At 37.7% G+C, this 12,671-nt stretch overlaps 1 protein-coding gene across 1 annotated transcript; it reads left to right on the top strand.

Moving 5' to 3' along the window:
• The first annotated feature begins 11,005 nt into the window (after nt 1-11,005).
• LOC131614214 (peroxidase 65-like) lies at nt 11,006-12,446 on the top strand. Its single transcript, XM_058885837.1, has one exon. It carries the CDS (start codon nt 11,128-11,130, stop codon nt 12,106-12,108), a length of 981 nt encoding a protein of 326 aa, XP_058741820.1. The 5' UTR covers nt 11,006-11,127; the 3' UTR covers nt 12,109-12,446.
• The last annotated feature ends 225 nt before the right edge of the window (nt 12,447-12,671 follow it).

Genomic DNA, 12,671 nt, shown 5'->3' with positions numbered 1-12,671 from the left:
ACATCGCCATCCATTCATCAGAATCCACATCAAGTATTTCTGCAGGAGTTTGACTCATTATCCCCGCCAAGCGCGACTACGGGATCAAGTCATGCAAAGACTATGTCAATTACAACATCTCAGGAGCGCCCAAAATTCGGGCATTCTTTGATATTTAAGTCTCTTTTACGCAGGAGAGATCGAGATATCAATCTCTCTCCCTCCAGATAAAAGAAACTTAAATAGGGGCATCTGTCATACCCTAATTTTTGACCCCCCTGAGATGACATATCTTCAGGATTTTTCATCAGGTCAAGACAAGTACCCAGAGCAGTCATTTCTCCATCTGGTACCTAATCGAGGATGCTCAAAGACAAGAAAGCTCAGGCAAAGGATCAATCAATACAAGGATTAGTCCCTAATACAATCATGGGGTTCAAAGACTTCACTTTTCTCATCTATGATTGATTAGACATCCAGTCATACGAGTACAGGTTTACTCAGGTCGCCAGACTAGGGTTTTGAGCCTATCAAGGACTGAAATCAGGGATCACATTTGGGAAACCCTAAAAAAACCTCAGAGGGTCATTCAAAGACATCAATCATCTTCAAATAACTCATATGACAAGATCTACTAGACATCACATTTCAATTCAAAGTCTACAGTCATTATTTTCACATGGTCGACAAATTAGGGTTTTGACCTAATTCACCAAGATAGTTGACTTTTGATCAGGGCATGAATCCAAAACTCAAGACATGATTCAAGGATCTCTACTACCTCCATATAATCCATTTATATCATCCATTTGTGGAGAAGATCTTATTTCTACACAAAAACCCAAAAATTCACTTTGTTAGGAAAAAGTCAACTGTGAAGGATCATCATTGACTTTTAAGGTTTTTGGTCAAAAAATGACTTTCAAAGATCAATATCATCAATATATGGATGTCAAAGTCATTTGGCCAAAGAAATTCAAAGAAATTCATCAAGGAGCGAAAAGTCGGGAATTAGGGTTTTTGAAGGCATGGTGAGATCTCAAAATTTCACCTACACAACTCAAAAAAACTTCCAACATGAAAGTTGTAGATCTTGCAAAATAAAACAACATCTTACAAAGGAACTTTTTTCAAAAGATCAACCATTTATGAAGTTTTGGAAATTTTGAAGTTTAGGTCATAAACACTTAGAAATTTTTCTAAGTGTTTTAACCTAGTTTTCATCCAACTTTGGGCTCATTTTTCACAAATTTCCTAAATGATTCTGAAGAAGACATAAACTAATGATTTGAAGTAGATGTTTAGGGCTTTCCAAATTGTGTTCAACCTTCTCCAAATTCAATTTGAGCTAGGAGTTATGCTTGTTCAAAGTTGGCCTCATGAAGTAAAATTATAGGTCATGGACACTTTTGGACTTTGCAAATTTTGTGCAAATAACCTCTCTTATGGATGCTACACGACCCATAACACATCTGAAACCATGCCATGCATTCATTTTCACCATGCCATAAGGATTGAAGAAGATTCTAAAAAACAAGAACATGTGATTATGTAATGATTACATTTGTGAATTTATGGCAAATTGATGAATCACCCAAGGAATCTTCTCACCAACCAATTAGAGCTCATTTCTGGCTCAGAATTGTCCCCTAAGATCAAGCAAAATCGAGGGCTAGGGGATTGATCAAATGGAATCAAAATTCTCATCATTGCATAAGAGATATTTGCAAAATTTCCTTCATGGCTAAGAAAGCAAATCAACTTCACTAAGGAAGCTCACTCCTCTGCAGCTATACTGATCCATTTGCCTATAAATACAGATGCATTCCTCATTCAAAAACACACCAAAGCAACCATATTACTTGCTTTCTCTTTCTCTCCTCTTATTCATTGTTTTTCAAAGTTCTTTGGCAAGAAGAATCGATTTCTTCAAACCAAAGCTTATCTTTGGGAAGTGAGCATTCTAACATCTCAAGGGAGGTCATTTGAGGTGATCCAAGCACCTGGATCACTTCTGTAGGTGGAGGAACACCATTGTTGCTCTCACTTTGGAGCACTTGCAGTTGGAGGTCCATGGGGTGATTCAGAAGGCTTCAAGGCAAGCCAATCATCCAGACACACTCCTCAGGTCATAGTGAAGCTAACCAGATGGCTGCAGCTCATCTGTAACTCAGGATTCAACAACCTCCATGTCCACTTGAAGCTCAAATCGAGGGAGGTCCATAGAACAATTCAGAAGGATTCAGGCTACAATAAGCATCCAGTTAGCACCATTGAGTCTCAGGGAAGCTATTGAGATCATTCATTCAAACCCAGGTGCTCTCAATCATCCTCACGATCTCCATTTTCAGAGGTAAGTTTCTGAACATCACCCCTCTAATTTAAGTACCTTTTGTGAAATAGCTCGATTCTATCTTGTTCAGCATCATCAGAGGATTGAAAACCCTCTATCATCATCCATTTATCTTTCAGTATAGTCATTTAATTTGATTTTGAAATTTTAGGGTTCTTCACGATTTCTGATAAATTAGTTAGATATAGTTAAATGATAGTTCATGTTAGTTACATATTTAGAATCGTGAGTGAAATTAGAGCAAGTTTCGTGTTTACATCATGACAAATGGTTGAGAAACGAGTGAGTTCAGAAATCCAAAAATGGAGAGCTTGAGGTTGAAGACGAAGATGGTGGTGGCGCGCAAATTTGAATTCTCAGGGCAGGGTTTATTTTATTTTGAATGGTATGCGTTTTATTAACGACTAAACAACTTGCCCTAGTGGCCACACATGCGCCCTTAGTATCATCATGCCACAAGTCTGGGGTTCGAATCCCCCTCGCCCCAGACTTTTTCATCCTTTTATTTTTTTCAGATTTTTCTAACTTGTTTTAAAACAAAACCAAATGCGCGCGTGTTATAGTCACCAACTGGCGTTTGGCTCAGTGGTGTTGTTTTGAGTGTGTGGCTATAAGGGCGTGAGTTCAAGCCTTGCTAGGACCAAAACCTATTTTTTTTATCACTTTTCTAACTTAATTCCTTCACAACTTTAACCAATTATTTAACTTATCAAATTAATTCATTTTGACTTCATTTTTTAAACACTTGTTGATTAATATATATATTTTATAAATAATCAAAAAAATCATAAAAATATTATTTATTTCATGTATTCTAATTAGGTTTAAAATAGTATGTTTTAAATGTTTTCTTAAAATACTTTAAAATATATATTCATTTTGTTTTAACCTAATTACTTTGTGAATAATGTTATGATAAAAACCCTATTTATTTAGATCTTAATTGGGTATAGATTTCATCTTTGCTTTAATTAAGTTGACTTTTGTCAAATCTCAAAACTGTTTTCAATCTCTGATAAAATCAAATGATTAGGGTTTTCAAACAACAAAACCTTGTATCATTCCAAATCATTTTTCAAATTGCTTTTATCACCAGTACTGTAAAGTACTGGGCCTCTAATAGAGTGTAAATCCCAAAAACCTTCTCTTCTTAGCTTGTTTTCAAAATTGTATTTTCAAAATCTTCTTTCTGTTTTCAAAACATTCTTCTGGTATTTGAAGGGCATTATTCCCGGTGAAACTCTTCAGATACCTATGTGACCTTTGTCCATCTTCACTTCTTCTGTTTTCAAAAACCATTAACTGTTTATCATATATATTCAACTGTTATCAACAAAACAACAAAAATTACTATTGAGGCTCTGTACATACTTCTTCAATGGCCTCCACTCCATCCAGGTTAGGCTTTACAAGCTTTCAATTTACAGTCTTTGTTTAAATTACTGTCAAATATAAACTGTGCATATATTAGTTTAGAACTACGTTTGAGTATAAACCTTAGGACAGTTAAACTATATATATATTATAGGAATATGACCTAGGATTGAGAATGTCTTCCCGGTGAAGGCTCTTTCCTAATTAGAGATCTGTAGTTCAAACCCCCAAGATGAATTATTCCCGGTGAAACATCTTGGCAAAAACCTTAGAATCCAAAAATATAGGACACATCCACCCAAAGAGGAATTATTCCCGGTGAAACCTCTTACCCATTTGCTTAGAGCCAAAATAAGTTCAAAACTACATAAGCTTTCTCTTGTGCTATAACAAGGACCCTCGATTAGCCTCCTCTTGGGCTTTGTACAAGGACCCACAGGCTTCTTAAAAGCATTTCCAGCTTCCTCTTGAGCTTGTATACAAGGACCCATCAGGTTTCTTATAAACATAGGAACAGGTCTTTAGTCACCTTTTAGCCTACCCTGGTGAGTTTCTTCCAATTTAAACTAGACCTTAAACAAGCTAAGTTTGTCTCAATTTCACATTGAGTACACCTTTTGGAATGAGAGACATGGACAGTCTCTGTCACCCTTATCTTCATCAATCTTCCTTAGCAGAGTCTAGGATCCATGTTTGATCATCCTCAGCATTGAGTCAGCCTTCATCTTGGGCTTTAAACAAGAAGTCTCCACTAGATAATCTTTCTGCCAATCTTTTCATCCTTTAATAATTAATGGAGTGCTACCCAAATCAATCACTTTCAATAAAAACCCCTGGAAAGGGTTAGCCTCCAAAGTCAATTAATAAAAAAATAAATAGATTTCATTCTCTTAGGAGATAATTTCCCCAAAGAGTCAAAACTCCCCTGGAAAGGGTCAGCCTCCAAAAACATGATAAAGTCAGTCTTTTAACAGACAAATTCACCAGCTGAGTCAAAACCCCTGGAAAGGGTTAGCTTCCAAAAGAAAAACAATCTTTTAATAAATAAAACCTCCTCAGTAGAGTCAAAACCAACAAAAACAGTTAGCCTCAACCTTGGGCTTCATACAAGGCACCCAAACAATAAAACTCCCCTGGAAAGGGTCAGCCTCCAAAAACATGATAAAGTCAGTCTTTTAACAGACAAATTCACCAGCTGAGTCAAAATCCCTGGAAAGGGTTAGCTTCCAAAGAAAAATAGTCTTTTAATAAATAAAATCTCCTCAGTGGAGTCAAAACCAACAAAAACAGTTAGCCTCAACCTTGGGCTTCATACAAGGCACCCAAACAATAAAACTCCCCTGTCAAGAGTCAGCCTCAACCTTGGGCATTGTACAAGGCAGATAATAGAGTCTCCCCAGTGAGTTCTTCATCACTCAGTAGCCACAACCTTGGGCTTTGTACAAGGCAGATAAACCATACCTTTCATGTGTCAAAGATTCCTAACACTTAGGATCTTTCCCCATATAGTCATCCATACTTAATTCATTTAAGAGTCCGCCACAACCTTGGGCTTTGTACAAGGCAGAAAATATTGTTTTCCCCTAAGCTAGAGTCAGCCACAACCTTGGGCTTTGTACAAGGCACATAAAATAGAGTCATTCATTCAACTATCCTCAACAGTTAGCCACAACCTTGGGCTTTGTACAAGGCACATAAATAGAGTCTCCCTAAGTAGAGTCAGCCTCAATTCTGGGCTTTGTACAGAACACCAAAATACCCTGTAATTAATCCCCAATGGAGTCATCTCCCAGAGTCAATAATTAATTAATCAATCAAAAAGCCTCAAGCTTGGGCCTCATACAAGCCAGCTAAAAGTCAAATCTTTTATACAGTAGATAGACATAGCTTATCTCTATAGAGAGATATTTTTACTACTCTACCACATTCAAACAAACAAACATTACATTTCATTTTAATCAAGTCTCCCATTTAGGATTTTGAAAGGCATGAGCTGGCAGTAAAACCCAGACATGTGGTAACTTTCCCTAATTTGGATGAGCATCTTTCTTTCATTTAAGAGGCATTTGACTGGTATACTTGCACATACACAAGTAAGGTCCCCCTCTTGAATGAAATGAATTCAGTTATTCTGTCACTCCTTTAAATGTTTGTGGTAGAATAGTACAAATACCTCTCTGTAGAGATAATTTCATGTCTCTTTACTGTAAACAGAGATTTAATTCCAAGCTTCAACCTTGAGCTTCAAGCAAGGCACCAAAAATAATTAATTTCCCTAGTTAGTTCCCCGAACTACATTAAGCTCTGACTTCCACTAGGGATATGTAGGCATGAGGTTCACAAGGAATCTCAGCGAGCTAATAAAATACCAAAAATAGTCAGTTTGTCTGTCTGTCTGTCTTTTTAAAATCAATTCAATTCTCTCTCCTAATACAAAGGAGAAAATTTCCCAATCATTAGCAATAAACACAAACACAATGACACAGAGAAGGTTCCTGTAGAGTACTACAGATATGTAGGGTGTTTAAACACTTCCCTATGTATAACCGACCTCCCGGACTCCAGAATTTCTAGTCTAGGTGTAAATCCCCACACTTAGCAAACTCCTAGGGTTTAGTTGAGATCTTTTTTTCCCTTTCCTACTCGTAGGACAAATAAGAAAGTTCGTGTGATATCGTAGGAAGAACTGAAACAAAATTCCTCCCACCACGGGCGCATTCTCCTTCCAAATTTCGCGTGAAGGGTCTAGCGTGCCGTCCTCCCAAGTGAAACGGGGAGGTAAAAGAAAACGACACCACACTACCTCCGCTACTTCATGGACCTGGATACCGTTCACCAGTGGAACTAGGGGGCAGCTACTCTGGCATACCTCTACCAGAAGCTGAATGAGGCCTCCAACTGGAGGACGAGGCAGTTGGTAGGATCCTGCACACTGCTTACGGTACGTTTTATTTTAACACATTATCGTATTTATTTATTTATGTTTCGTATTTATTTTTAATACATTATCGTGTTTCTGTTTCAGAGCTGGATCATCTCCTACTTCTCCCGCATCCACGGCTTTCACATCGATCCTGCATACGTGGACGCCATGCCCAGGGCCGCCAGATACGCTCTCCAGAGGGGGAACGATGCGGTGGGACCATACCGTCTGTACTTGGACCGCACGATGCACGACGACGTCACCTGGAGGCCGTTTTTCGACTACGCTCAGATTGTCCCCTTTGACGGCATTGCTCTATATTCAGGCTGGTTGGCATGCGGGACCGGCATCATGGTCCGGTATCTTCCTGAGCGGTGCATGCGTCAGTTCGGATTCGTGCAGCGGATATCTAGGTCACCCTTTGAGGCAGCTCCCGACACAGTGACCCGAGTGCAGCTCACTGCCATATGGGAGGACTGGCAGCATCATGTGGTACCGCAGGAGTACCGTCTCACTCGGGTCACACAGGACTGGCACAGTGAGGAGGGGTACGTCACATGGTTCTACCGGGTTTCCCATCCTATACTGAGACCCGACGTTCCCGGCACTCCTAGGCCAGCACATGAGGAGATCCTGGAGAACCAGCAGGCCGAGGATGACCACGCCATTGATCTCCTGCCGATCTGCCAGCGGATAGAGATGCTTGGGCGGGACGCCTTGGATCGGGGTGTCGTTCTTCAGGGCGGTCCAGATGCAGTCGCCGTGATGGAGGCGATCGTCACTGATGCGGGCCGTGCGGCGGGGTACAGGCGGCAGAGGAGGGCTCAGGGTGAGAGGGTTAGGCACACCCAGTAGTGGTCGGGTTTATTTATTTTTTGTTTTCGGATTGTATATTGCGCACACTATTACTATTTGGTTCGGCTTGTATATATTATTTGGATTTTATTTATCGTATAAGTATTTTCTATTTATCTGTTGCTTATTTTATTTGGCATTTGCGTTTAATTAAAATGCGAGACTGTTTAAGAAATAACATAAAAAAAAACACAGTTTCTGCATAATTCGGAAATAAACTTCCGAATTCACCCATGAGGTGTTTTCGGAAGTTCATCTCCGAAGACACCCCCCATGAGGTGTTTTCGGAGATGAACTTCCGAATTATGGAAAATTTTTTAAAAAAAAAAAGCGCTTCGGAAGTTCATTTCCGAAGCAGGGGTATTTTGGGATTTTCGCTGGGGGTGACCCCCATAGGGAGGTGGCTAAAGAAATTTTCAATTTTAACGACAACCATTTTATCAAGGTTTATTAATAATAATTGATTTCTTAAAAAAATATCGCCACTTCATCTTTCGAAGGAATCATTGCTTATTACAAAAATGTGGTGGTAAATAATAATGCTTTATTAAAAAAATTGAGTTATGTTTTTTTATTCTATTATAAATTTATAATTTAAAAAAAATTACTTTTTAATAGCTCTTACATCATATTTTTAAAACACTATTAGTCAATGTCATATAAAATAAAAAAATTTGAGTTTAACAGATATGCACTGACAGCGCAAAATAGTTTTACACTGTCATCCAATAGAAAATAAGCAGTCTGTCATGTAATTAAAAATAATTGAATAAAAGGGTGAAATAGTTGAATATATAGTTGTGACTGATTGACAATGTAAAATTAATTTATGATTGATTGTCAGTCCATCACCCCTTTTCTCAAAAATGTTATAGAATAAATTTATAAGGACTTAGGACTTAATAGATTTATATAATCTAATTTATTATATACATAGAAATTTTGTTCTTATATCGTCGTGGAGGGATTGGCAGGCATGGTAAGGTATGTTTCTTCAGTAGGGTTGTACTCAGGATTTAAAGTTTCTAATGAGGTGGAGTATAGCCTATTGCAATTTGCGAACGATACTATTCTATTTGGGGATGGGTCTTGGACCAATCTTTGGACAATGAAGGCCCTTCTTAGGGGTTTTGAGATGGTTTTCGGATTGTGTATCAACCTCACAAAAAATAAGATCCATGGAATAGGCTGTCCTCCTTATTTCTTGGAAGCTGTTGCATCTTTCCTAGGGTGCAAAACTGGTGAGTTTCCCTTTAAATTTATGGGGTTTTTGGTGGGAGGTAACCATAGGAGAGTGAGCTTTTGGAGACCGGTGTTAGATTCCTTGAAAGCCAAACTTTTTTTCGTGGAGGGGAAGATTCCTATCAATAAGAGGAAGAGTAACACTGCTGAATAACATTTTGTCAAATTTACCGAGTTTTCATTTGTCGTTTTACAAGGCCCCTATCAAAGTTGTTAAGGAAATAAGAAACATTCAAAGAAAATTTCTTTGGAATGGTTTAGGGGATAGGAGAGGAGTAGCTTGGGTTGAATGGGACACTATATGCAAATCTAAAGAGAAAGGTAGACTAGGGGTTAAAGACATAGCTAAGTTTAATCAAGCTCTTTTGAGTAAATGGATTTGGAGGTTTGTGGAGGAAGAGGAAGCAATATTGAATGGAGTAATGCAGTCCAGGTATGACAATCTGAAGAAGCGGATATGGAATGTTGGAGAGTGTGTTTCTAAAAGTAAAGAATCCCTATGGTGGAAGGATATATTGCTACTTTGTGAGGGCCCTCAAAGTATAATGCAGAAGATCACAGCTAAGTTAGGTGATGGAAAGGAGATAATGTTTTGGAAAACAAGATGGATAAGCTATGGGAAATTATCAGTACAGTATCCAAACTTATTTGAGGAGTGTGACTCAAAAGAGGATTGTATAAATGGTTTGGGGCAGTGGGGAGGTGAGGGCTGGAGTTGGAACATTGTTTGTAGGAATGAGGTGCTAAGTGAAGTCGCGGCTAAGGAACACGAGGAGCTGTGTGCAGTGCTGGAGGGTGTCTAACCGATCTATTATGCAGTAGACAGGTTTGTATGGCCACATGATAAATCCAAATGTTACACTGTTAAATTCAGATATAGTATACTGATGTAGGAGCGGGATGAAACTGCGATGGAAGTAAACACTAGGCAAGCTTTGGAAGTAATATGGAAGGCTAATGTCCCATCTAAATTGAGTATTTTTTGCTGGAGAGTTTTGATGGATAGACGGCCTAAGAGGAAGCATTTAGTGAGAAGAGGAATTCTACAAAACATGGAGGAGGTTGTTTGTGTTTTTTGCGACCAACAGGTGGAAGATATCACACATGTTCTACTTCTTTGTCCTCAGTTGAAAACTCTATGGTACAAAATAAATCTTTGGCTGGAATTGGATGTGAACAATACAGAGGATTGCTGCAGCCACCTATTAAAATATGTTGAAATCCATGATGGGAAGCTGCTACGGAAAAGGGTAGGCACAATCTGGTTGACAGCTTGTTGGAGCATTTGGAAGATGAGAAACAACATCATTTTTAACAATGCAAAGCTGGATGTGGATGAATTATTTTTTATGATTATGAAATGCTCTTGGTGGTGGTTAGCTATAGAAAGTAAGGAGAGAATTCTATGTAGTTTTTATGAGTGGTTTAAAAACCCTCTGTTGTGTTCTTGGATTTTCAAGTTTGTAGGTATATTGTTTCATTCTTGTAAGGATTGGAGTACCCCTAATACTCCTTTCTCTATTCAAGAAATTGCTTATAAAAAAATATTAAAAATATTTTTGAAGAACTACCGCGCAACGCTATATGTCTAGTGTATATGTATTTAACTTATCAAAAATGATATTCATACACTATATTGTGACACCACACCGTATTCCTATACATAAAATATAATATTTTTCATTTTTTAATAATTTATTTTGTTTTGATTTTTGTGCAAGTTGATTTTTCTTTGTTGATATATACGATGTAGCAGTACGGTGTAAGAAAAGAAGTGTACACATAACAAAGATCTTAACTTATATGTAATTTGGTTGTCATGGAAAAAAATGTGTAGGTTAATTATGGGCTTGGCCTAAAATAAAGAAATGTTATATATAGTTTTATGAAATGACTTTATAGATTTTGATCAAACCCCCATAGTAATGGTCTCGACTCATTAGAGAAATATCATAAAAGATAATACATGTTATTATCATATTATATAAGTGTTTATATGTTTAACTTTTCTGGATTTATGGTGAATTTGTTGTATCCATCTAATTATGGTTGAGCCAAATGAACATTGATATAGAGGTTTCTATGTTGGATCTCTATTCTAATTCTTAAAATAGTCCACAAAAGCATGCAAAAATAGCCAATTCTAAAAACTAACCATTTAATTGAAAATCACAAAAAAATAACAAAAATTCCCTTAAACCCCTCTCTTCCACACCTTGTATTCCCTTTTCTCCCACCTCTCATTGTTCCCAAACTTGGCACATATGCATTCTCTTCCCCTCACCCAATTTCTTCCCTTCCTTCCCAAAAAGGGACCTCTCAATCATCATTTACAAACCCAAGAGAGGAAAAAAGAGTCTCTTAGCTCTTAAAAACTTCTCTTGGAAAAAATAAAAAAAACATGTCTTTCCCTCTCCTTTTCCTTCTCTTCATTTGCCTTCCATTTTCCTCCGCCAAACTCAACGTTAACTACTACAAAAAAACATGTCCCGACTTCGAAAAAATCGTCAGAGAAAACATCTACATCAAACAAAGCGCTAGCCCCGCAACCGCACCCGGCATCCTCCGCATGTTTTTCCACGACTGTATCACCGACGGTTGCGATGCTTCCGTCCTCGTCTCTTCCACCGCCTACAACCCTCACGCCGAACGCGACGCCGAACTCAACCTCTCCCTCTCCGGAGACGCTTTCGACATCATTGTCAAAATCAAAAACGCTCTGGAGCTAGCTTGTCCCGGTATCGTTTCGTGCTCCGACGTTATGGCACAGGCCACAAGAGACCTTGTTAAGATGGTTGGTGGCCCGTTTTATCCCGTTAGGTTGGGAAGAAAAGACAGTCTTGTATCAGATGGTTCAAGAACCAAAGAAAGTCTTCCAACAACAGCAATGTCAATGGACGATATCATCAACAAGTTTACCGTAAAGAATTACACTATCAAGGAAATGGTTGCTTTAACTGGCGCACACACAATAGGTTTCACTCACTGCAAAGAATTCAGCAACAGAATCTTCAACTACAGCAAAACTTCTGAGATCGATCCAACTCTTCATCCTAAACTTGCTGCAGGGTTGAGAAAAGTGTGCCAGAATTACACCAGTGACCCTTCCATGGCTGCTTTCAATGATGTGAGGTCACCGGGGAAATTCGACAATGCTTTTTTTCAAAATGTGTTGAAGGGTTTGGGATTGTTGACTAGTGATTATCTTTTGGCCGTTGATCCAAGAACAAAACCAATCGTAGAACTTTATGCGAAAGATGAACAAGCTTTCTTTCAGGATTTTGCTAAGGCAATGGAGAAGCTTTCTGTGCATGGGGTGAAGACTGGTAATAAAGGTGAAGTGAGGAGCAGGTGTGATCAGTTTAACCATATTCCTAATTAGAGGACTAATCAATAATTAACTTTTAAAAAAAAGATTTAATTATTATATATTTATATATGTGTATTTATCAAGGAAGCCATGGGTATACATTGTCTTTATCCAAAGAAAATTTAGACAGATTAATTACCTGTATTTGAATACTTATATATATGTTGGTTTCCTTTTGATTTTTTTGTTCTTTTATGAAGAAAGAGTGTGTGATAAACAATTATAGGGCTTTGATGGAGAAGATGTAGTTTTATCTCATCTAATATTTGTGACTCTATGTTGTTGTTGTTGTTGTTAATGTGTTCATGGATAAACTATTTATAAATGATCTATAATTGTATACTTGGAAAGTTTGTCTTTTATGTTTAGAGTTATATATAACTTTGTGTGTAGTTTGGATATGTTCATATTTGGATTGAGAAGAAGAAAAATAAACAGCTACTGTTTGATTAATGTATGTCTCATCAAGTTATTCAGTCTAAATATTGTAGTTCTATCTTAAACTTTTATAGTAGAGAAGATTTACAAACATGTTTAATCATTTGCAAACATGTTTTACTATATAGTTTTGTCTA

The sequence above is a fragment of the Vicia villosa genome, linkage group LG1 (assembly GCF_029867415.1).
Source record: "Vicia villosa cultivar HV-30 ecotype Madison, WI linkage group LG1, Vvil1.0, whole genome shotgun sequence".
In the NCBI taxonomy this organism is placed as follows: Eukaryota; Viridiplantae; Streptophyta; class Magnoliopsida; order Fabales; family Fabaceae; genus Vicia; species Vicia villosa.
Note: the sequence above shows the minus strand (reverse complement) of the source record. Positions and strands in the feature narration are given on the sequence as shown.

Coding starts and splice junctions, on each gene's coding strand:
- LOC131614214 (XM_058885837.1), top strand. CDS start 11,128: ATGTCTTTCCCTCTCCTTTTCCTTCTCTTCATTTGCCTTCCATTTTCC.